This window comes from Halichoeres trimaculatus, unplaced genomic scaffold (assembly GCF_033239565.1).
Source record: "Halichoeres trimaculatus isolate MK-OKI-2021-1 unplaced genomic scaffold, fHalTri1.1 fHalTri1_scaffold_2, whole genome shotgun sequence".
In the NCBI taxonomy this organism is placed as follows: domain Eukaryota; kingdom Metazoa; phylum Chordata; class Actinopteri; order Labriformes; family Labridae; genus Halichoeres; species Halichoeres trimaculatus.
In genome coordinates, this window is record NW_027437180.1 from 12,949,097 (window position 1) to 12,971,847 (window position 22,751).

At 40.1% G+C, this 22,751-nt stretch overlaps 3 protein-coding genes across 4 annotated transcripts in view; 2 read left to right on the plus strand and 1 right to left on the minus strand.

The window, feature by feature from the left end:
- The window catches only part of dpcd (deleted in primary ciliary dyskinesia homolog (mouse)), a 63,919-nt gene extending 45,961 nt beyond the window's left edge, over positions 1 to 17,958 (minus strand). Inside the window, exons 1-8 of one of the 2 annotated variants that reach the window (XM_074662314.1) lie at positions 17,938 to 17,958; positions 17,175 to 17,313; positions 16,642 to 16,722; positions 16,422 to 16,546; positions 16,167 to 16,300; positions 15,918 to 16,020; positions 15,365 to 15,465; positions 8,514 to 8,573 (exon numbers count right to left, since the gene is read on the minus strand). In XM_074662314.1, the coding sequence (XP_074518415.1) occupies positions 8,514 to 8,573; positions 15,365 to 15,465; positions 15,918 to 16,020; positions 16,167 to 16,300; positions 16,422 to 16,546; positions 16,642 to 16,722; positions 17,175 to 17,313; positions 17,938 to 17,943 (749 nt within the window). In that variant the 5' untranslated portion in view covers positions 17,944 to 17,958. Of the gene's footprint in view, positions 1 to 8,513; positions 8,574 to 15,061; positions 15,466 to 15,917; positions 16,021 to 16,166; positions 16,301 to 16,421; positions 16,547 to 16,641; positions 16,723 to 17,174; positions 17,314 to 17,937 lie in introns of those variants that run through there. The other variant, XM_074662320.1, reaches the window with a different exon arrangement.
- Positions 8,990 to 13,277, plus strand: fgf8b (fibroblast growth factor 8b). Its single transcript, XM_074694098.1, has 5 exons — positions 8,990 to 9,675; positions 9,764 to 9,800; positions 10,394 to 10,574; positions 12,118 to 12,224; positions 12,485 to 13,277. Exons 1-5 carry the CDS (start codon positions 9,617 to 9,619, stop codon positions 12,779 to 12,781), a joined length of 681 nt encoding a protein of 226 aa, XP_074550199.1. The 5' UTR covers positions 8,990 to 9,616; the 3' UTR covers positions 12,782 to 13,277.
- Positions 17,455 to 22,507, plus strand: poll (polymerase (DNA directed), lambda). The gene is made up of 9 exons (XM_074662328.1): positions 17,455 to 17,515; positions 18,401 to 18,544; positions 18,685 to 18,982; positions 19,216 to 19,336; positions 19,470 to 19,802; positions 19,945 to 20,118; positions 20,625 to 20,753; positions 21,367 to 21,535; positions 21,625 to 22,507. Exons 2-9 carry the CDS (start codon positions 18,430 to 18,432, stop codon positions 21,984 to 21,986), a joined length of 1,701 nt encoding a protein of 566 aa, XP_074518429.1. The 5' UTR covers positions 17,455 to 17,515; positions 18,401 to 18,429; the 3' UTR covers positions 21,987 to 22,507.
- The last annotated feature ends 244 nt before the right edge of the window (positions 22,508 to 22,751 follow it).

Consider the following 22,751-nt stretch of genomic DNA (forward strand, 5'->3'; position numbering starts at 1 on the left):
TTAAATACAGACCTAGCTCTACTTGCTAGGTGCCGCCCTGTTGGCTATGGCTGCCTCTTATAGCAGCTCTCTCTTCTTTGTCCGTTTCTTGTAATTTTTTCGTCTTCTTTTTTGCAATCTTGGTATTTGGAGTGGATCATTTGTTGGTCATGGACACCACTGTTATTATTTTTTTCTCCTGTGTTTGTCTGGAGATCCTACATGTAACCATGGCTGCATTGTTTACATGTGAACTCAGCTGTTAGCAGCCTGTAGCATGCCAATGCTATCTGGTGTAAGGCCTGATGTCTTCTCACAAGGTGAGGAGAAGGAGGTGAGGACGATGTGCTGGTTCTCAGGTGTGGGCTAAGAAGTGATAACATTGACCTGTCCTTCACTCCATCGTTACTGGGAACGTAAGATCTATCTCCAATAAGATGGACGAGCTAGCTGTGCTAACCCAGCAACAGAGGGAATACCAGAGGGCAGAGTAGCATCATGCTATTCACAGACATGGCAAATGGAGCTAACACCAGACACCAACGCCACATTGGAGGAACTTCACCTGCTGTGAGCAGACAGGATCCAGGAGACGGAGATGGAGCTTGACTGAAGAAGCTCAGTCCTGGACCCTGTGGAGGTGGAGGCTGGCTAAAACTGTAGAATGATGGATAAGCTGTCATCATCTATTTTCTTATGGACCTTTTTGCACTTTCCATACACTTTCTTATGTTTTTTCTTGATTGCTGCTGTGACTTTATTTTCGTTGTACTTGTTACAATGACAATAAAGTTCTATTCTATTCTATTCTATTCTATTCTATTCTATTCTATTCTACTTTATACAGAACAACTTTTTGTAGCATGCAAAGTGATAAAGTTTGTATTCATTGTAGACATGAATAAAATAGAAAAGGTAGTATAACAACAAAAATAAATAAACTGTGACTTACTATCAATGACGTGCTGTGTGCTGTAGTGTCCTAACAACATAAATATCCTCATTAACCGTTTGGCCCCAAAGAGCAGTGAAGCATTCACACTGCATTATATAAAATCCTGTTCAACTCCTTCTACTAATATTCTGAGCAAAAGCTTGATTTTGGAGTTTGACTATTTCAAGCAACACCTTTTAGCTAATCCTGCTGCAATAACAGCCATGAGTGTAAAGCTTTATGTAAAAAAAATCAGGAAAATATCTCTAAAGCAAAAGATAAACTGCTGCTTGCTGACCTACTCTGACCTACCTGCTACCACTTATGGGTGGGTTTTTAATACAGTTATCCACCTCTTTTCATGGGAAATCAACCTGAACAACGGCTACAACAGTTAACTTTAAATCAATAATCCTGTCGCATGTAATCTTATTTAACTGTAGGTAATGAAAAGGCAACAGGAAGTGAGACTATTTCAAAACTCTTTACAGTGCCTTTAAATTCAGAGGCTAAATCTGTCTTTCTGGTGATAAGTGAATAAGGCAAAGGGTGTATCAAAAATGGTGACGCTTAAAAGCATGAAACGTTGTTAGATGGTGGAATAGCAAGGTAAAGCTGAAGAAAGAAAGAAAGAAAGAAAGACAGAAAGAAAGAAAGAAAGAAAGAAAGAAAGAAAGAAAGAAAGAAAGAAAGAAAGAAAGAAAGAAAGAAAGACAGTGGAAAAGGAGCAGGAGAGAGGCATAGGGAGGTATGATTCCCAGAGGACCATTGAATTTCCTCTCTTTTTCTGTTTTTTTCACGGTCCTCTCACTCCCAGGTCTGCACAGCTGTTTCAGGGCTGGGGGCTTCTTTCTCCAGAGCCCAGATGAAAGAGCCGCCCTAAGCAGCCCTGCAGGTAGGTCTGTTAAAGCCATTGCTCTGGCTGTCCACTGCCCAACACATGAAATAAAAAAAGAGAAGGGGGAGAGACGGGGGTGGGGAGGGGGGAGGAGTGTAGAAGATGGGTAGAGGAAAGAAAGAAGACATGAAAACAGCAGTAAAGAGAAACTCAAAATATATAGAGAGAGGAAACAGAGGACACAGATGACAGACAAGGAAAGAAGATAGAGATGGAGAACAGAGGGTGAAACCAGAGAGGAAAGGAAGCCACCCCAGACCTCCTCCTCCATCTCCTCCCCCTCCTCCTGACCACCACCACCACCACCACCCCCAATACCAGGAATGATGTCTGCTTTTATTGACTTTGTTAAACCATTTTCAATGCTACTTCCTATGTGTTTACAAGACAGTAAATCACGCCATGTTCAGGGTGGGGGGTTCAGGGGGAGACAAATGGGGGAGCATCCAAGTCACAGAGAAGGAAGAGCTCTGACGGAGCCAAAGACAACTTCAGGGCTTTCTGCCTCAGTGCCAGCACCTCACGCCACGTGCACACCTTTCCTCATGGGGATACCGCTGTGCTTCTTTGTCTTTCATGCTGTCATCTTAATTTGCCCTGACAAAAGTAAAATTAAGGTTTGAAGACTTGATGACAAAATAGTAGTAAAGACACATAAAGACAAGCTCACTCAGAGAAATAGTCAAACAGACCTGCTACACTCTACACTTGTTAAAGGCTTCAGCAGAGAGCTCTATTTAATATCGTAAGGAACACCAGTGAAAGCCGTTATGCAAACACATTTGGGTTACGGCAAATTGGGTCTCCTTAATCACTTCTACACACCGGGGTCATTCCCAGACAGTCGTTTCATCCAGTTAAAAAGTCGTTCAAGCCCCCAGCTCCACTCAAACACGGGTAAGTACATCAAACGTCATTCGGTGGCGAAAACTTTGACTTGATTTTCCAAATTTTCTCACAGTAACAATTTTCTCAGGCGCGGGCAATGTGACACCAGCACACACACAGACACACAGACACACACTCACTAATATACGCAACACACTACGCAAATCACTAGTGTGAGAGTGCTGCTCCGAGTCACTGAAAGGTACACAGACACCCCCCACCCTGGTTACCTCATTTCAATGGCACAGAACAATTACTGTATTTCCATCAGGCCAAATTTATTTCTAAAAAGGGCAGAAACAAAAAAAGACAGGCTCAAGAAGAAAGTCTTATGTAAAGATAATAGTTTTTACTTTCATCTAAAAATCAAAAAACAAACAAACAGCTACAGGCAAACCTCTTTGAATCAAACGTACAATGTTGTCAGAAAATACCACTAAGGATACAAAAAGGAAGCAGACTTCACTGTTTTAATTTTCTCTTTTTCCAGCTTTCTATGCATTTCAGAAAGGTCAGGATGCTGACATGCAGGAAAGAGGCCACAGATGATCCAGAATACAGCAGCATGTCTGGTCTTTAAACAGCCCAAAACAGCACATGTCACCCAGCTGTTAATCTCTCTTCACTGGCTTCCAGTGGCAGCTCCAATCAAATTCAAAGCTCTTCTTCTGGCTTACAAAACATTGACAAGAACAGCCCCTGTCTACCTGGGGTCCCTCATCCAGGTCTACACTCCTTCTGGTCCACTATGCTCTGTTTGTTAACAGACGCCTGGTGCTCCCAGCCCAGCGCGGCTCCAAATCACTAGCCAGACTCTTCTTCTCTGTTGTGCCCAAATGGTAGAATGAATTACCTAACTCTCGCAGAGTTCCTTTCTACTTTAGATTAATATATTATCTATATTATTCTACATTATTTAAAAAAATCTTGCACTTAATGGCAGCACCTGCAGACAAATAACTTTAACCACTTTTATCCCACTAACTGGGTCTTTTCCTTCTGTCTAAATTCTTGCATGTGTTGTACGTCGCTTTAAGGGGCGAGTGACCTGAACTGCGAGGCCTCACTGAAGCCCAGTACCTGCATTTATACCCAATGTTAGCTCATTAGGATTCTCTTTGATGGTTTTGCTACACTTATTCTCCTTTTTAGATAGATCTATTATTTAGGTGAGGTCTGAGAGGCAGACAACATACCTGCCTTTAAGACAGCCTTAAGGTTTTCTGTTTGTCTCAAATTTAAAGGGGTAGTCTGGTTTTGTTGTTGTTTCTGTTGTTTTTGTTTTTAATGTGCAGTTGTATGAAGTTCTTGTCAACAGTGTGCATGCCCAATATATTCCATTACCTCTACTGTTTTCTCCTTTCAGCATTACAAGAGGTGGGGGACAATCCCAGCTGTCATTAGTCGCGTTTCCACCAAGCAGTCCGGTTCAGTTAAGTACAGTTTGGCTCGGTTTGGTTCAGTTAAGCCTGATTCCGAGGTAAGTGGCGATTCTTTTGACTAATCAACAGTCTGCAGATTTGTTGCTTCACCTTCCGAGCGAAGACTGGTTCAGTCTGGCACCCATATGAAAGGGTCCCACAAAGTGGGATGGCTCGTCTTAGTTATTCGGGGATCTGTCCCGAGATAAGTCAGTGGAAACAACACAAAATGCGCGCTGTTCCGAGACAAATCGAACTGGTCTGCTTGGTGGAAACGCGGCTATTGAGAGCAAGGGGGGCTATCACAGGGCTAACATAGCTGGTTTGTCAACAAAGGATCCAAGCTGACTGAAGTCCTCTGAGGGAAACACTGTTACTATTGAAAACTACCTCATACAACCACACCTCAAAAAAATTACTGAGTAAATGAACGAAAAAACAAAACAAAAACAAGCAAATAATCAAATCTTAGGTTGGCTTACCTGGCCTTGTGCAGTTAGTAAGCTAGCTAGCTGGAGCAAATTATTACTAATACAAGAAGTTATACGATTGTCCTACTCTGAATATGTGATTGAACCTGTGTTCTGTGTTCTTCTGCAAACACGCCTGCAGCAGCAGATCTAACTTTCAGTGATGCTGAAGACATGAGCCAGCACATCTGAAGCCAGGTCAAGGTAAGTTAGTGGTGTGTGTGTGGTGATGTGGTTACAGGCTCATTATGTGGTTCAGGTTGTTGCAACAAAGCAGCAGTGCATAATTACAACAGGTGATTGGAGTGTTTCTCTTCTTTAAAGCAGCTGAGGTTTGGACGCTAGGCTCCACTGCTTCCAGATGACACTGAGAATCTCACACATATTCTTTCCACCCAACACACACACACACACACACACACACACACACACACACACACACACACACACACACACACACACACACACACACACACACACACACACACACACACACACACACACACACACACACACTCATACTGTGTCTGTCTTCCTCTCTGGCTCTGTTTTTTCTCCTCCATGCTGTCTACCTTTCCATTGGCTCGGCCGAATACAAGAGTGTGTATTTTTATGTCTCACATTAGCGAGGAGGAATAATACCTCTCACTGAATGGTAGTCTGCTCTGGGGCCTTTTCAGACATTCAGTCACTTCTCTTCTAAGAATAACCAATGTACGTCTTTGCCAAAAAGTTCCTCTCTCTGATTTCTTTTTCTCAGCGTCTCCCTTGATTGCTGTTTTTGTACCTCATTCGCTGATACCAGGGCTTTGAATTAGTTAGCAAACTGTGATCCAAATGAGAAAAGCAGCATTGGGAGACTGAGAGAAAAGGGTTGGGATCTGGAGCAAAACTTGGATGTGTGTCAACTCTTCTCAAACAAATTAAGAGGCCAGAAAAGCTGGTAGTCTCAGGGGTGAGGCTGCAGACAGTTAGGTATGTGAAAACTAGCATAAAAAATGATAGCTTTTGATCATGTTTCACAGGAGCCCTTTATGTACAGTCTGGAAAATGTTAGCCAACTCTTCAGACAGTTCACCTTCACCAAATGTCATTTGCGTTTGCAGAGAGTTTTCTCAATTGCAAGTGGCTGTTGGTGACAGCGGTGAAGTTAAAGAGATGTATCACTTCTGCCACGGTGGAGTCAATGCTCACTGTCAAGGTTTATTTAGCAGCAACTGTGGGAAAAATATGAGAGTCAAAACAGAGAGTTTTGACTTATAACACATATTCTTGTCTTAATTATACTTTGATGATATGATGGTTAATATGAATTAACAGTAGAACATGGCATGCATATCAAAGCCTGAAGTCTTGACACGGAAAAAAATTTGTATATCTATCTACAGAGGCAAAGGTGTTCCTATAAGCCTGTACTCACAAACTGACATCTCTTTACAAATCATCAAAATCTGACGTGTTACAAATAAGAAGTTTTTAGTATTTGTACTGGATAACTTTCAGACTGGGGGCAGTGACTTCCTGGAGACACAGTGTAAATTTCGACTGAGAGTATAAGATATGAATATATATGCAAGTGGAGTTAGTCATTTTATCTTAATCCAAGTATGAAAGTACATGTAACAAATGATTTCACCGCCTTACACTGGGTAATACATGTGAGCAATGCTGATAAATTTCCTTTGGAAGAAGTTCAGTTCAGTTTATGACAGAGCCTTATCAAAGGCATCTATCAAAAATAGCACAGGTAAAATTATTTCATTATATTTGGTTCAAATTAGTTTCTGTAAACGTCATGTCAAAAACAAAACGATACCTGATATGCACTCACTTCTGAGTATTTAACACATGATGACAGTCAGAGGGTGAACTCACTATATCTTTATATCATAATGTATTTATAACTACTCTATGTGCTATATTCAGATGTACAATCTCCACTCAATTTAGCATTCATAAGAATGAAAAAAAAACATTTTTTTAAAAATAATTTTAAATCAATTCAGGTATTTTTTCCCCCCTGTTTTATTTTTCACTTAATTTATTCTGCTTTCTCTCCTACATGTATGCTTCCTTATATTTCTTTGCAGTCATCACCTGGACATATCCATTCAATAGCACTGTGACACACCCTCGCTGTTAGTCTGTCACAGCACTTTTTTTTTTAAAATGTAGCTTTCTCGGTCTCCAGTTCATACATTCCATTTGCTACATGCACCAACCAGTCATCACAGCTTCATCAGTTCAATTCCCCAAAGACGATCATGTCTATAATCTTTGTATTACCCAATCTTCATGGTTTCCCAGTTTCTTTAACCCAAGATGACGTCACCAACCATTTCCTCTTTACTGCTCAGTCTTTGCAGTTTGACCAATGTTAGTTTGGCTAACATCCCCACCACCAGTGTCAGGACTCTGGGGGGGTTCATTCTGCTGCTGCTCATGGCAGACTGTCTCTAATCATCTAATCCCTTCAGAATTTGAACCCAAAGGGACTCTGACAATGGGTCAATATATCATCTCTTTATAAAATCAAAGTTATATCTGATCTGTTGACTAGTCCCTCCTGACTGATATTAAGGATAGAATCAAGAGAGGGAAAAAAGATCCAAGATCTAAAATCAATTTTTTTAAACTAAATGAAAAAAATAACAAGAGTTTATGGGAAGTCATGTACTGTGACAAAAATATTTAGGATGCATTTTTTCTGCTAAATTTCTCCAAAAATGTGAGTAAAGTTCATGTATTGTGATGTTCCTGTGGATACTATGGAAGAAGACATGTGCTGTCTGAAGGACTGCAGGTCTCTTCATAATCAGTTGTGACTGAGGTAATCTGTGGGTTCAGGCAGTCAAACCCGTACTGTAGATTAGTCATTGTGTGGTCTTCATAAAATCCAATCTCTTTAATTATCATACATGTGGATTTCATATTTGGATGTGTGAGCGTTGCTTATAGGGGTCAAAATATGACAGAAAAAAAGGACGGGATCGGACCAGGTGGCAAAATCACTTGTTGCAACGTCCCACTGGAACCAATAAGGCAGGTCCATTTTCACCCTCCAAATCCCCTGCTTTAGCTGCAATGACTGATTTACAGCTAAGACATCCACCAAATCCACATAATTATATAATACACCTTTCTCCTGGACAGCTGTTCTGTATGAAGAGTGCAAGAGTTTCCCAAAGTGTTCACGCAGGGAACATGAGCCGGCACCGATGAACACTCCCAGGTAAGAAAAGATGTCCAAGAAAAGGTTTGGCTCACTGGGATTTTGACCTTATTTGAGCTTGTATGTCAGTAAACCTTCACCTGAAGTTTCCACTCAGTTTAAAAATATGCAGCAGTGTCATGAGGATTGAGATATAAAGAAATGATTTATGACCATAAAACAAGGTTCAAGATGTTTTTGCACCTTTTTGTGTCCTGCAGGGGGCTTCGTGAGAAGTACTCTTGTTAATTTCAAATGTAAGATGAGTAAGTTGGTTTGAATGTCTCATGTGTGGCACCTTTACTTATAATTAGTGGACACTGCAGAAGCTACTTATGTTGAAGTATGAGACATTTCTTTCCCATGCAACAGAAAGTTTGCTATTTTATCTCAAAGTAAAGAAATTCAACACCTGAACCCACAGACAGTAGTCAGTGTATTTCTTCCAGAGCTTCAAATAAAAGCTGCATGTGTTTGTAAATTTTCGTTTATATCTTCCGTCTTCCCAATCAAGTCAGTGAGTAAGTTAGCCGTGCCAGTTCAGTGACACAAGGAGTGATTACAAGTTAAATGCATGATGAAGTGTGTGAAACCACGCTGTGTAAGTAGCAGGCTGAGCCCTGGACACAAATTTAAAAATCAAACCCAAGTAATGGAAAAATGATTATGAGCAAGAGAGCATTTGTGTTTGCATGGAATATGAATTACTTACATGCAGGATGAAAAAGTATATTGAAGTGTGTCATAGGAGACCACCAGAGAAAACTCCAACCTGCAGAGGGAATGAAAATGCAGATTTTTATCATTAATGACATGCAAGGGAATCTTTCCATGTAGACACAGAAATCCAGGTGGCCCGTGAATTCAAAGAGATGAGGATACAGAAATTTATGTGCATTAATGAGAGGATTTTGTTTTGAATAAGTCTCTAATCTCTAAAGTGAGCAAACAGGATATTAAAAACACATTAGAAGCCTCTAAAATGTGCTCATTCTCATAAGTTGGTTAATTATCTGCATTTCAAATGTTAATTGATTCTGCAAATATGTAAACAACTCAGTTGTATGCTGAGTGTTTTAATAAGTATTCAGTTTCAGACTGGCCCAGGCTCGAACGCTCCGCCTGCTCTCACCGAGGATATTGACTTTCCCGCAAGTTTAAGTATTTAAATGTGGAGGGAGACAGATGCTGCGTGTGCGCTGGAGGTAACCGCAAGAAACACACGTGTGGGAGGAAGGCTGACGTTGGAACTTTACAATGTGTGCATCCTACAGAAGGACACCTATAGCAGAGCTGCTTTAACTTCACAGAGACACAAATAAAGCCGCGTTGCAGCTCACTGGATTCATTCAACTTTCCTCAGTATAAGCTGTCATCTTGAGGAAACAGACAGTACCCGCCTGACGGCTTGTGCGTAAAGACCCGTGCGTAAAACTAAAAATAGTTACAACTGCGCTGTAAAGAAAAGTCAGAGAGGATTTATGTCAACTTGAAACTTGGGTGAAGACCCTCATTGGAGGAAGTGATTGACAGAGGGCGGTTTTGATGGAGCCCCTCCGGTGACAGTGACACTTCCCGGGACTTGCAGTTTGGATTGACACCGCAGCGGCTTTAAATCTACGGGACTCTTTTTTATTATTGCAGCGGGTGGAGTGGGTCCCTCACCTGCGTGGAATCCTGACAGTTTTGGATGTCTTAATTGCCCCAGCTATCAGCTTCTATGCGCAACAAGAGGGAGATAAAAACTGAGTTAAAATCCTCATCAGGAGGAACTTTATTTCCGAGCGCCTGCAGCACCGACTCAGTGGAGTATTCATGAAGCAATATTTGAGTTATTACAAGATGAGGCTGAGAACATCGAGGTTAGGTTATCTGTAAGTACACTGCTGTCAACAAGTTATAATTCACGATTTGTTTCGTCAAATTCTAGCAGCATGTTCTAATTCTGCCTTTTTCCCTCAGGTTAATTCAGTTCACGGCGCTTTGCTTTTACGCACAGGTAACTCACATTTCCACTTCAATAAAATGCATTAATGTTTCGTTAGGTTCCATAATTGAGTAAGTAAAACTTAACAGGTATGCAGGCGCCATGCTTAGCGGCTTAAAGTTCAGCGTCTCTACATCTGCAATGGGCTGCAATAACAATGAAAACATTTTATTACAAGTGCTATGGCAATTGGCAACAATTCAAACATCTTGAAAAGAGGTAAGCCCGAGCCTTTAAGTGATTGTTAAAACACATGTGGAGAAAGAGAAGGACTGAAATGAGGAGGAAAAAATAGAAGTCAGGCAGAGGTGAAAGATCATCGGTGGTAAAAACAACCTATCAGAGGGAAATGTCATCCCCGAGGGTCCATGAAAGCATCTTGAGAAAGATACAGTACACATGTGGGCCTAGACCGAGCAAACGAAAGAAAAATCAGATGGATGACTGATTGAAATACGTTGAATGACATGATTAACCGAGTTCGGCCCTGGCTCTTTGATTGGCAAACTTTAATCTCCTCAAAGCTGACATTTCTCAGGCAAACCCGAGTTGCAAAGTTACAGTCCGCAACATTAAAAAGACATGTGTTTCCTATTGTCCGGCAGACCTCTGTGCAGTCTCCTCCTAATTTCAAGCACCATGTCACCGAGCAGAGCCGGCTGTCGGATCGGATGAGCCGCAGGTTGACACGAACCTACCAGCTGTACAGCCGCACCAGCGGGAAACACGTCCAGGTCCTGGCCAGCAAGAGAGTGAACGCCAACGGAGACGACGGAGCGGTGCACGGTAAGACAGAGATATTACCCGAAATTAAGCTAACCACAGAGGGGAGTGTGTTAGCAACGAAACGGACAGCCTATAACACGTTATTTTAAGAGACAAATGATATTTACATAAAAACAAAAAATCCTTACTGAGCTGTCTTCAAGTTAAATATTAGCATTGTTGCGCAGTTTAAATAGAAAAGTATGAAAACACCGCGAGATTTCAAAAGAAAGCACCAGGAATCACCTTGTGTATAATGTGATAAATATCCAAAGAGAGTCTTTCGTGAGAAGGCTTGTGTAATAACTCATTTAAACATCGTTATATAATAAATAGTTGAATGAAGGCTCACATATGTTAATCCACTCAGGGAGGCACTTTTTATTGCCTCTGAAATGATGAAACAACTTTACCCAAAGCCCCTGTGTATAGCTGGAGCAGGCAAAAGTGATGACAGCTAAAGGCCGTCTTTTTACATTACAGTGCTCTAAACTTCAGGAAAACAATAAAAGAGGACACATGCTCATTTTACAAACAGAGGGAATATTGGAGTTGAATGGTGTGCTGAGCTGTGTTGAAAAGCTGTGCAAAAATGTTTAGAGCAGTCTTTAGAAAAATTACTTCAGTGGAAAAGACTGGCATCTTTTTTTGGTTTATTTCAACGTAGTATTAATTTAGTATAAGGGTATTTCTGTGGGGGAAAACACAGACACCTATCATGAGTCTGAGTCTCCTCTTTGAGTCTGAGCATGTAAAACTTTTCTTTTAACCAGAAAGCAGCAGAATCCCTGTCACCAAAGAACACTGGTGTTAGCCATATTTCCACCACAGCCACCACCATATAACAACGCGTCAATGCCGGCCTTCTGAGGCTGGTTTTATGAGGAATTTTCACTGCATACAACTCAACGTATGACTCACTTTATAAAGAGAGGTGAAGTCAGCATCTTCACTTTATACCTTTTCCTCTCCTTGCTTCTCCTGTGTGCTCTATTGTCTTTTAAATTTCTCGGCCTACACACACATTCTCACAGAGGCAGAGAGAGACAGAGTCAGTCATGCACACATTGGCTGCACATCCTAAGTGGGTGTCACTCTTGTAACCAGCCCAAATCTAACCGCTGCTCTGTGCTTGTGGCTGTGTCCCTGACCGCAGTGTTCTCACTCTCCTTTATCCTCAGTCTGAACTGCATCACAGCACGGCATTTACAGACATTCAACAACAATCGCCCCGTGCAAAATCACTGTCATTTGGTTCTATTTTGGACAGCTTGCATACCATTGTTAGAGCTACTGGCCTATAAAAGGGTTAAGAGGGGAAATTTATACGTTTTCTCCGTGATCCTGATCCACTGGTCATGATTGTTTCAGAGCACTTTAATGCCATTTAAAGATGCCATGATGTAACTCCACTTTTTTACCATGTCTAGCATACATGAAAGAATATACTCACAAGAAAGACGTACAGACGTACAGAGCTCATTTGTCTCACTGGCTGTAACATCATAATCTGCATGCCTGCACCATGTCATCTCATTACCTCTGATCTGTTTGTTCTGTGCAGCTAAACTGGAGGTGGAGACAGACTCTTTTGGAAGCCGTATCCGTATAAGAGGGGTGAAGACAGGATATTACATATGTATGAACAAGAGGGGAAAGCTGATCGGCAAGGTAATCTGGAATTCATCGCTTCGTATCTGCATGTGACTTCAGAAACATCTTGAATTTTGTTCGCTTCTTGGAAATGTTACATTGAGACACATTCAAAACTCAACTAAATTTGATTTTGAGTAGTTCAGTGCAGGCCTCTGAGGATTTCAAAGGGTAGATGGTTGAAAATAAAGAACTTATTCTACTTTCTGGAAATCTACCAAAACAACTCAACATCTGTCAAATTTCTTCCTTTTTTTATTTTTCTTCTGCTTTTCCAGCGGAAAGGTCGTGGCAAGGACTGCATCTTCACAGAGATTGTCCTGGAAAATAACTACACGGCACTCCAGAACGCCAAGTATGAGGGCTGGTACATGGCTTTCACACGCAAGGGCCGCCCAAGGAAGGCCTCCAAGACCAAGCAGCACCAGAGGGAGGCCCACTTCATGAAGCGACTACCAAGGGGGCACTTGCTGAGCGATAGGAGGCCGTTTGATGTCCTGCCTCTTGCCGTCCCTGTGCATCCTTCAGGCAAACGGACTAAACATTCCCATCAACAGCGCTCAGGGGGCCGCTGAGGACTGAAATGGATGAGGGGAAACTTTGGATGAAGCAGCAAAAAACCCCAGAAACCACTACAAGAGAAATTAACTAATACAGTCAAGTGCCCATACATATTTGCCTCATTGTGTGTAATTTTTGCTCTGGATTGTATGTAAACATTGTCTGTCTAATCTGTTAGTTATTTCAAACTCAGAGGGACTTTAGGACAGTTGTACTTATTAAATCAAAGAGGACTTTAGGTACACAAGCTCAAATATATTGTTATTAATAAAACCCTGTGGTCTGAAGTTGTTGTGAACTCAGCAACAAAGAATGTTTAACAAAAGATGAGTTAAATGAAGCGAAACATGGCAGCTATTTGTGGAACTTCATGTGGTCACAGCATTTCAGTCTCTGTTGACATGCCTGTAGGAGGCCGTTTGAGGATCTTTAACCTGTTTTTTTTTTTCATATATGAATATATTTTTGCTGTAAAAATGTAAATGACATGAAATGATGGAAATATTTATTGTAGAGTGTATATTAAAACCACTAAAAAATCAGAACACAAGCTGCTTAGCTTTTGTCTTTGTGTGTTCTTTTCTGGATGAGAGCTAGCAAACATTTGGGGCATTCTTGAAAACCGTTGTTTTTTTTTTTTTTCATCTTCTTCTTCAAACTGGAGACCCAGATAACTGAGGGGCAATATCTGTGACAGGCTGCTGAATTCAATGTGCTCAGCAAGTGAAACTTGGGCCTGAATGGCCCAGGCTATGCATTAAAAGCGATGAGGTCAGCCCACCATTTTGGACCAAACAAAGGTTACCACCATGTAGTTGCATTTCTCACGATCGCACACCGTAACCCTCTGATCAAATGGGCCCTTTGTGAAACCTCATATAAAAGGGCATGTTATACAATAGTGGGTTCGAATAATAACACAAGGAGGGGTCAGTTATCAAAAAGAAGCCAGTCACACAGGGAGGGGTAAGGGGTTGCAGGGGGAGGTGGGGGTACTGCAGGGAGGGAGAGGAGGAGAGAAAGCATCAGGGCCTGTGTGGCAAAATGTGGCATCGGCTGAAAGAGGGGGAAAGGCTGGGAAGAGGCATTCGGGAATGAAAGGGAGGCAGAAAAGAGACCCTCTTCCCAGAAGCAGCTGAGCATGACCATCAGAGGCCAAACGACAGGGGAAGAAGAAGACCCTGAACAGAGGGACTCCATGCTCTCACAGTGCCTGAGCTGGATGTCCAATTTGTTAGTCTGTGTTTGCTGCAGCAGGAATTTATTTTGACAGCAGCTTGACTTCTGATCAGTTTACAACATTTAACCAAATGACAAAAATGAAGACCTCTGTAGGTCTGCTCGCTCTTTAAGGATCTTAATATATTTGATCAGATTTAACTCCCCAAAGCTTGTTTAAGTGAGCACCAAACAGTGTAAATTTATTATCATTTTTAAAGTAATAGAAAGATAAATTCATCAGAATTTATAACACAATAAGACAGGAAAGGTTTAAAATGTTTTCCATCTGTTTTTTTTTTCATCTGGAAGAAGACAAAGCACAATAGTGAGAGAGAGACCTGTGGTTTTGTCTCTGCTTTTTGCACTTGCTCTCCGGGTTTGGACAAGTGGTAAAAAATGCAAGGAATCACAAGGTTGAAGAAATCTATATTTAAATGCCATTGTCTCCTTTAAAAAAAGCACCGTTCCTTTTTTTTATCCACTGTCTAAGTATTTCTGATTAGACAGTGTTTTTTGTTTGTTTTCTTTGCTTTTGTTAATTAAACTTTGCACAAAAATAAATAGTCTTGAAGACTTCAGAAATTCAAAAGTATGCGATATCATCTACATAATTGTTAGAAACTAACTTAAAATCAATCAGCAAGGAAGTCCTGTAAATGTTGCACCCATTTCTTCCTTAGTCTGTATCTAAAGACCACAGGGTCAGGGTGACACTATGCTGTGAGGGGAAACAGTAACACTATCGCTTACTCACTGACCAGAGTCTCGGTAATGGCTTTCAGGGTGGCCCACTACATGCAGGGAACATGAGGGTATTCAGTTAACACAAATGGGATGTCCTCGTAACAGTGACCCCGGAACGAACAGGGATGAGGCATTGTGCGTTTTGAGTGTTTTACAAGGACATCTATGAATGGGGGCTGGTAGGTTATATGACCCCCATCATAGTTTGTAACAAGCCGCAAAAATATACATTGTTGTGATGTAGACTTTAATTTTACTCACTGTAAAATAACTTTTCCATAAGAGAAAGAAATTAAGAAAACATTTGTTGAAAAACATTTATTGTTTAGGCACAAAGTTGCAAATGTCTTTGAGTCTGCATAGAATGTAGCGTATTAAAACTGAGTGTTTCTGAGTTACATACAAAATTCAGGGATTTGTTTAATAGAAACCATCCGAATCAATGGAACTCCATTAGCAAACAAATCACAAGCATCAAAACATTAACAAGGCACAGTGAAAAGAACATTTCAGTGTGGGAATCCACAAAAAGCATAATAAGTGAGAACCCAAATGTGACTGCAAATGACACGACACACTGTGTCAAATGTGAATAACAGAAGTGCTCTCCCACTCCCAAAGTTCAAACTCACTGAGTTTTGCAGTCACCATCCCCATCACTGGTCCCCTTCAAGGTTTTCAGCTCCTTCAGTAGCTCCTGCTCAAAGGCTAAGATTTCCTTGGGCTTCTTGTACTGGATAACAAAGAACAAAATAATTACTCAACATTCTGCTCCTGCAAAACCCTCATTGTGATCATGTAGAAAGAGTGTGCAAAAATGAATAAATAATAAAAGGAAAAACAACATATAAGACTTTGTAATGGAAAAAGACAGGATGTGAAAAGTGCACAGAGGAAACGTTTGCGTTCAGAAATGCTTAGGCAAACAAACTTAAATGGAACAATCACTGTTTAAACATACCCCACAACAAGTAAGAACTTGTGTACTTGGAAAACACTGTTGATGTATTTCAAAAGATAAGAATGCTAAAATGACAATTGTTGGGCTCCACTGCAGTATTACATAATTGATGAAAAATAAACATATCTTTCAGCCCTAAATGCACAGTAATTTTTATTTTCAGTTCTATGTTATATAATATCAGGAGTGGAAAACAAAGAGGATTTTTCTTCATTTAGACTTACGCTGATGATTAAAGTGTTATTGGCATGAGTGAAGCTAAGGGCAGAGCAGTCCAGTGGGAGCTGGCAGCGATCCAAATCAGCAATACTGAACTTCTTGAAATACCTGGGAAAACAAGGAAAGGATGTCATGGGTTTATAACGTCACTGTACAGAGAAATGTATTGTAAACAGTGCCACCTATAGGTAGCACTTTAGGATTACAAGTCAGCAGCAGTGATGACAGAAGCTACTGTCGATGAGGATTTTTACTTTTTGTTTGCAGTTCTTATGACAATGCATCTCTCAGAGGGCTCAACGGTTACACAGAAGACATCTTTGGGGTAGGGCAGGTTACGGATTCTCCACTGAAAACTGGTCTTTGTGTCTTTACGTAAGAACACAGGCTGTGGACACAGAAACGTCAAAATGATTCACAAGTGTTCTCTCAAAGACCAAAAAGTGTAAAGTTAAAAAATGCTATCATAAAACCATATTCAAGAAATCAGACAAATGAATGAAACTTACATTGGAACAGTTCTCTCTGATCACCTCTGAATCAGGAGACGTGGCAGGTCCTGCATTTGGCTCTCCAACCTCTACCTGCCACTGGCCCTGAGCCCCAAGTGTACTTTTCACACGCCATTTTCTGACTGGACAGAACAAAAACATGACTAGTATGACTAAATGTATACTTTGAAAATTCAACTTCTCGTATCTTTACAAAACTTCAGACCTTGTTGCTTACCTATAAGCTCATCTGTTTTCAAATCATACTCCTCTGCCATTTCTTTACCATCTTTAAAGAGGTAGTGGGTCTTTCTTCTTCCTGCAAGTCATATTTGCTCAGATTCAGTAAACAATTTTAAAAACTCTAAATACAACAGATTAAAACTAACTAAGAAACTCGAACGTAGTCCATGTTGAGTAAAATTCATACAACAGTTTATAAAAAATGTTGCATATAATAATTTCTAGGTTAAAAATATTGCAAACATATTTTAAAATGATGTCCAACGAAAGCAACACATTCTCAAACGAACATTAACCCCTTTGGGTTGTTTTTTTTTTTTTTAAAGAATGTTAGTTTATTCTAGTCAAGAGTCAGAATGTTTATTCGCTCCAATTTCAAAGGCGTCACAATACTACACGGTTGAGTTGTTGCTTGATGCCTAGCAACTCTGGGTTGAGCCTGCAGCCAGCTAACGCTAGTGAAGTGAGAGAACACGATATTATCGACGCACGGAGCTGTCTAAGTTAAAAATCTTTGAATCAACTTACCATCGTGGATCAAAACTGTTTTCTTGGATGATTTTAGGACATCAATCCAGCTTTGAACAGCCATGTTCCACGAGAAAATATTGTCGTCGGGCCACTTCCGGTCTAAATCGGTAACCACAGCAACAAGCACAACTAAAACCTAAATGTGAAATTGTTTAATTAAAAAAAAAAATAAATCAATCAATTACGTTCAAAACAGACAACGAAATGTGTAGCTCTTATTAACTTTCAAAACACTGAGGGGATCAATTCACAAAAACGTCTACGCCTAACCGGTCATCTGACCCGGAAGTGAAACATTTAAATGTCCTTTCGCTATTAATGGTCCTACTACAACAGGGGTATGATCCAAACATTTTGTTTGAACTGTGCTTTTGTCTTTTATTTTTTAGAACAACTAACATTTAATGTACATATTACACAATAACAATAACATCAGAAACTACAAGATCGCGACCAGATAGATAACATTAACGTAGTCTTAAAAGAGTTGGCTACCATTGTATTGCTATTGCGATTTACCTGTCATCGAAAACAGTGAACAACCGGAGTGAGAGAAAGACTATCTCGATAGTTGTCTACTTAAAACAGCTATGTTATTACTGTGTAGTAACAGTACCAACTTTATTCACAAACACAGAATTTAAGAATCCTGAAACAATCACTGCAAGCTATTTGAAACATAAGGGCCAATCTAACTGAATCTGTGAGACAGCCAGGTAGACGAGATCATCCCTGTAGTAAACATTTGTAGTCGTCTTACCTTCATTGTGTTGATCTTTAAATGTTCTAAGAATAGGTCATTTTAAACGAATGTTTAAGGTAACAGAGTGTCAGCTGTCAATGGTCACGCACAGTGTCATGTTAGACACGTTGAATTCAAACTGAATTGTCTTGGTTGTTGTTAAACTAAGGTCAGCTTGAACTGTACGATAGAGCTACACATGGATGTTTTTGTGATATAAACTTGGCAGATGTACTTTTAATTTTGATTAGTTTATAAAACTGATATCAGTAAACTGGATTTTTTTTGTATGTAGGCCTATCTGCTGTACAACTGTTGTACAACTGTTGATTGCCAACTGTAAAATTAGTAATGAATAGCAGGAAGATGAATCAAATGTATTAAACTCATAGATATATAGAATTTTAAAACTAGATTACTTTGCAGGTTGTTTCTTCATTTTCCATAGTTTTATAACTTTACAACCCTACTTATTTCACAGGGTACTGGCATGCCCCTTCAAGAGAGGAAATGGAGCCTCGACATGGGATTATGAAAGCATTTCCTAAAGTTAAAAGAGCCAAAGTGTTACAAGGAAAAGATATCCCTCCAGCAAAGAAGAAACCAGATGAATGTGAAATCACAGGTAGTTTGCAGTTTGGGAGAGACATATGAAGATTTATTGTGTTAAAATTTGGAAAACATTATGTGTTTAGTAAGGCAAGATTAAAAGGAAAAATCATGTACACAAGTATTCATGTAACATGTTTCTCTGTTATGTTCCAGGAGACACCTTTAATGGTGTCACAGTGTACATTCTGTCAGCAGGAATAGGAAATGCCAGATGCCAGATTTTCCAGAAACAAATTCAGCAGAATGGAGGACAGACAGAGAGTTCACTCTGCTCAGGTACCACTCATGTGGTGGTTAATGATGACATGGACAGAGACAGGGCTCTGCGTTTACTTAAAGTGGATAGCATGCCCTCTGGAGTCCAACTGGTGAAATGCAGTTGGTTGAGCGCATGCATCAGTGAGAAGCAACTCCTAGATGTTGGAAGTTACAGCCTTCTTTTACCTGACAGGTAAATAAATCAACGGTTATTAATTAGAAATACTAGTTTAACCTGTAGCTCAATTTTTATCTGTTCACTGCATACATCGCACGGAAGCATGCAAGGGTGTAAGAATAAGTTCAAACTTGTTTATCACATACATTTCCAGTTCATTTAAATGTGTTGTTTTTGATAAGCAGATGTATTATTTAAAACAGAATGAAGGCACCTTTAATAGATCCCATCGTGTTTTGTCCACTTAGGAAACCTGAAACACAAAACCATGGAGCAAATAATGAAGAGTTACCAAATGTACAACCAGCTGCAGAAGTTGTTTCAGAGCCAGTGTCTGATCAAACCAAGCAAGAGGAGATTATAAATGAGGCAAGTTTCTAGATTGTGTGTAGAAAAAAACTTTTTGTCTTGTTTGGGCTACAATCCAGACAAAAGGTAAGATGCTGGATGCGTGAATAACAAGCCTAATGTTATTCTAATTTATCTCTTGTTGTACTCTCAGACAGCAGTTGACACAGAGGAAACAAGAGATGAGGATGGGGTCTCTCAGGGTGACCTAGAAGCTCTTCTTTCTGGCCAACACCCAAAAGAGGAAGCTCCTGGCCCCAGCCTGGACCCTGGTTCAGACTCTGCTGCTCAGAAGGTGGTCTCAGGAAAATGGGTCTGTGCCCAGTCTTCTGAGTCCAAAACTAATAACTTCAACAAGCACATCACAGACAAGCTAGAAGTGCTGGCCAAGGCTTATACACACCAGGGGGACAAGTGGAGGGCGCTCAGCTACTCCAAGGCTGTCAACGCACTGAAGAGTTACCATAAGCCTATCACGTCATATCAGGTGATTAGACTTAGATGTTTTTTTTGTGGTCATGTGATTTGATAATGTCAGTCATGTGCATACAGTGGAAACGGCTGGTGTTTGAGGATAAGTAGGTGTAATGGGACATTTATGATTATTTTATCTGAATTTTTGTTTCCAGGAGGCATGTCAGATCCCTGGAATAGGAAAACGCATGGCTGACAAAATTGACGAGATCATGGAAAGTGGTCACTTGAGGAAAATAGATCACATTGGTGAGGCCGTGCCAGTGTTGGAGCTTTTTACTAACATCTGGGGTGCTGGAGCTAAAACTGCTCAGTTGTGGTACCAACAGGTAGGGAACACTCTCACCCTTATCAAAAATGCACAGGCATACTTGAACTGAATGTATAAAGCCAAGCTTTCATTTACCCTTTGAGATAAGAATTTTATTCCCTCATTAGGCATTTCATAGGTTAAATATGATTTACAACACCAATGAACTGATCCAAAAGAGAGCTCAGATAGGGGTATACAGTCGAGATTACAACTATGGATTATATCCTGACAAAATCCAGAAGCAACATTTTTTGCACAAGATTTGATATTTGAGCAAAGGGTTTTTTTAAAGTAACAAATATATATTTAGATTTTTTAATAATGTTAGTTTTTTTTTTAGTATTCATTGAATCAGGAACAGGATAAAAAATGGACAAGTGTGAAAGAGAAGTGATGAGGTATTGATATGATCCTGATTTAGTTTATGACAAAGGTAAAAGTACCCACGCACAGGGGGCACATCTTTTATAAATACAACTCTTTGTTTCTGAAGCTTCTTTCAAAATCTTATATATTTTTCAGGGATTTCGCACACTGGAAGACATCCGCACCAAAGCCCATCTGACGAACACTCAGAAAATAGGACTCAAGCACTATGATGACTTACTGGACCGAATGCCCCGAGAAGAAGCTGGGGCCATAGAGAAAGTGGTAATGTCAAAACTTTCAATAAAATATGTTTGCGTCTTTCATAACTTCAGGGCTATGTGAAATCAAGTATTAAGAAGTAAAATATCTGTGAAAAATGTTCCACTCCATCCCACTGAGATGGTATAACAGAGAGGAAAACGTTTGTTTCAGCTTTCTTCAACTGCAAGATAATGGAAAAAACAGCCAGTGCTCTCACAAAGTAGGGTATCCCAAAGGAGAAAACTAACTCTTGAATCTTGCTGCATCTTAAGTTGGCCTGATACCTACTCCCTCCAGAGTGCTGAGTACAGTGCTAGCTGTTTTCATATTGTATTTCTGAGATTTTCTTTTTCCTGCAAAGCTGCCAGATACAAAGTGCACATCAAATAGATGACTTAAGCATGTGTACTCCCCAAGGCTTTTCTAAGTAATGTTTGGTGTTTTAGAGTACCTACCTCAAAGTGTTTGGCTGCAAACAGGGAAATAGTTACTTGTTTTGAAGTAAGACAAGTGGGTTTAAAACAAGGGAACACTTAATTTGTCTTGTTAGAAATACAAAAATGTTGTAGAAGCTCTGCTGCTCCTTGATTGATGATAGCCTCTATTTTGGGTCTTATTGTTGGGGTTTGTACAGGTGAGAGATGCTACCCATGCCATAGACCCACAACTGGTGGCGATGGCATGTGGCTCCTATCGTCGAGGAAAGGCCACATGTGGAGACGTTGACGTGCTTATAACTCACCCTGATGGCAAGTCCCACAAGGGCGTTTTCAGTAAAATTTTGCAGAGCCTCCATGACAGCGGTAAGCTATAAATATAAACTATGTTTTCTAAGAACCAGGAGCCTGTGTTTCATCAAAGAAACTGAAAAATAAAATCTTTCAATTCTTAGGCTTCTTGACAGACGACCTGGTTAGCCATGAAGATAACGGGGAGCAGAAGAAATACATGGGTATTTGCCGTCTTCCAGGACCTGGTCAGCGCCATCGGAGACTGGACATCATAGTAGTTCCCCACAATGAGTTTGCCTGTGCCATTATGTATTTTACTGGCTCAGCACACTTCAACCGTTCAATGAGAGCCATGGCAAAGACAAAAAACATGAGCTTATCAGAGCACTCACTAAACAAGGATGTGGTGCGTCAGGGAAGCTTAAAAGTGCACACTGGAAGCCCACTCCCTACACAGACAGAAAAGGATGTGTTTAGTCTTCTAGGCTTACCTTACAGGGAGCCTCATGAAAGGGACTGGTGATGATGATGGTGTCGTCATTTAGCCAATCGCAATGCCTTGTCTGCTTGATAGAAAAATCATGATTATGAATGAAGAAGAGAACTGCTTTTATGATAAAAAAACAACATCAAAGCTGCTTTATTGTCAAAAAGATCATGTGAGATGTGTTTAAATTGATACAATATTCTCTAAATTCAAGTGCTGGGCTTACTTAAATGTAGAAACAACATATTTTGTACACTTGCCTTAGTAGTATCTGTCTCTCTGTAGTTGTGATACAGTGAGGAGAATATTCTTGAAGAAAAGTTGCTAGAAAGTTTAAAGATGAAATTTTCAGTTATTTAACATGATACAAGCTTGGGGGTAAAATTTCCAAACAAAAGAGAGACAACTTAGCAATTGCAGAAATGTATTTGAAAGAATGTACAGGGTTAGATACCACTTTGGGCAGTGGTGAAGCTATATGCAAGTTAAGTGGCATGGCAAAGCTATTTTTAAAAAGGGAATGCTATACACTATTCTGAATAATAAATTATATAAAAGCCACAAAAGACTGAGTAATTTTTGTGTTTTTATTTTGAAATATGGATTATTACTTTTTTGACAGGGATTATGATGAAAATAAAGGAGAAGTTTTTACAAATGCTTTCCCTTCTATTTTGAATGTGGCCTCATAAGATATGGAAAACAAAAGATTCATGATGTAAGAAGTTACTTCTTCTTAGATAGGATCATGAGGATATAAACTGCTCTGTTTTGAAAATGTGTTCCCACACAGAAAAAACA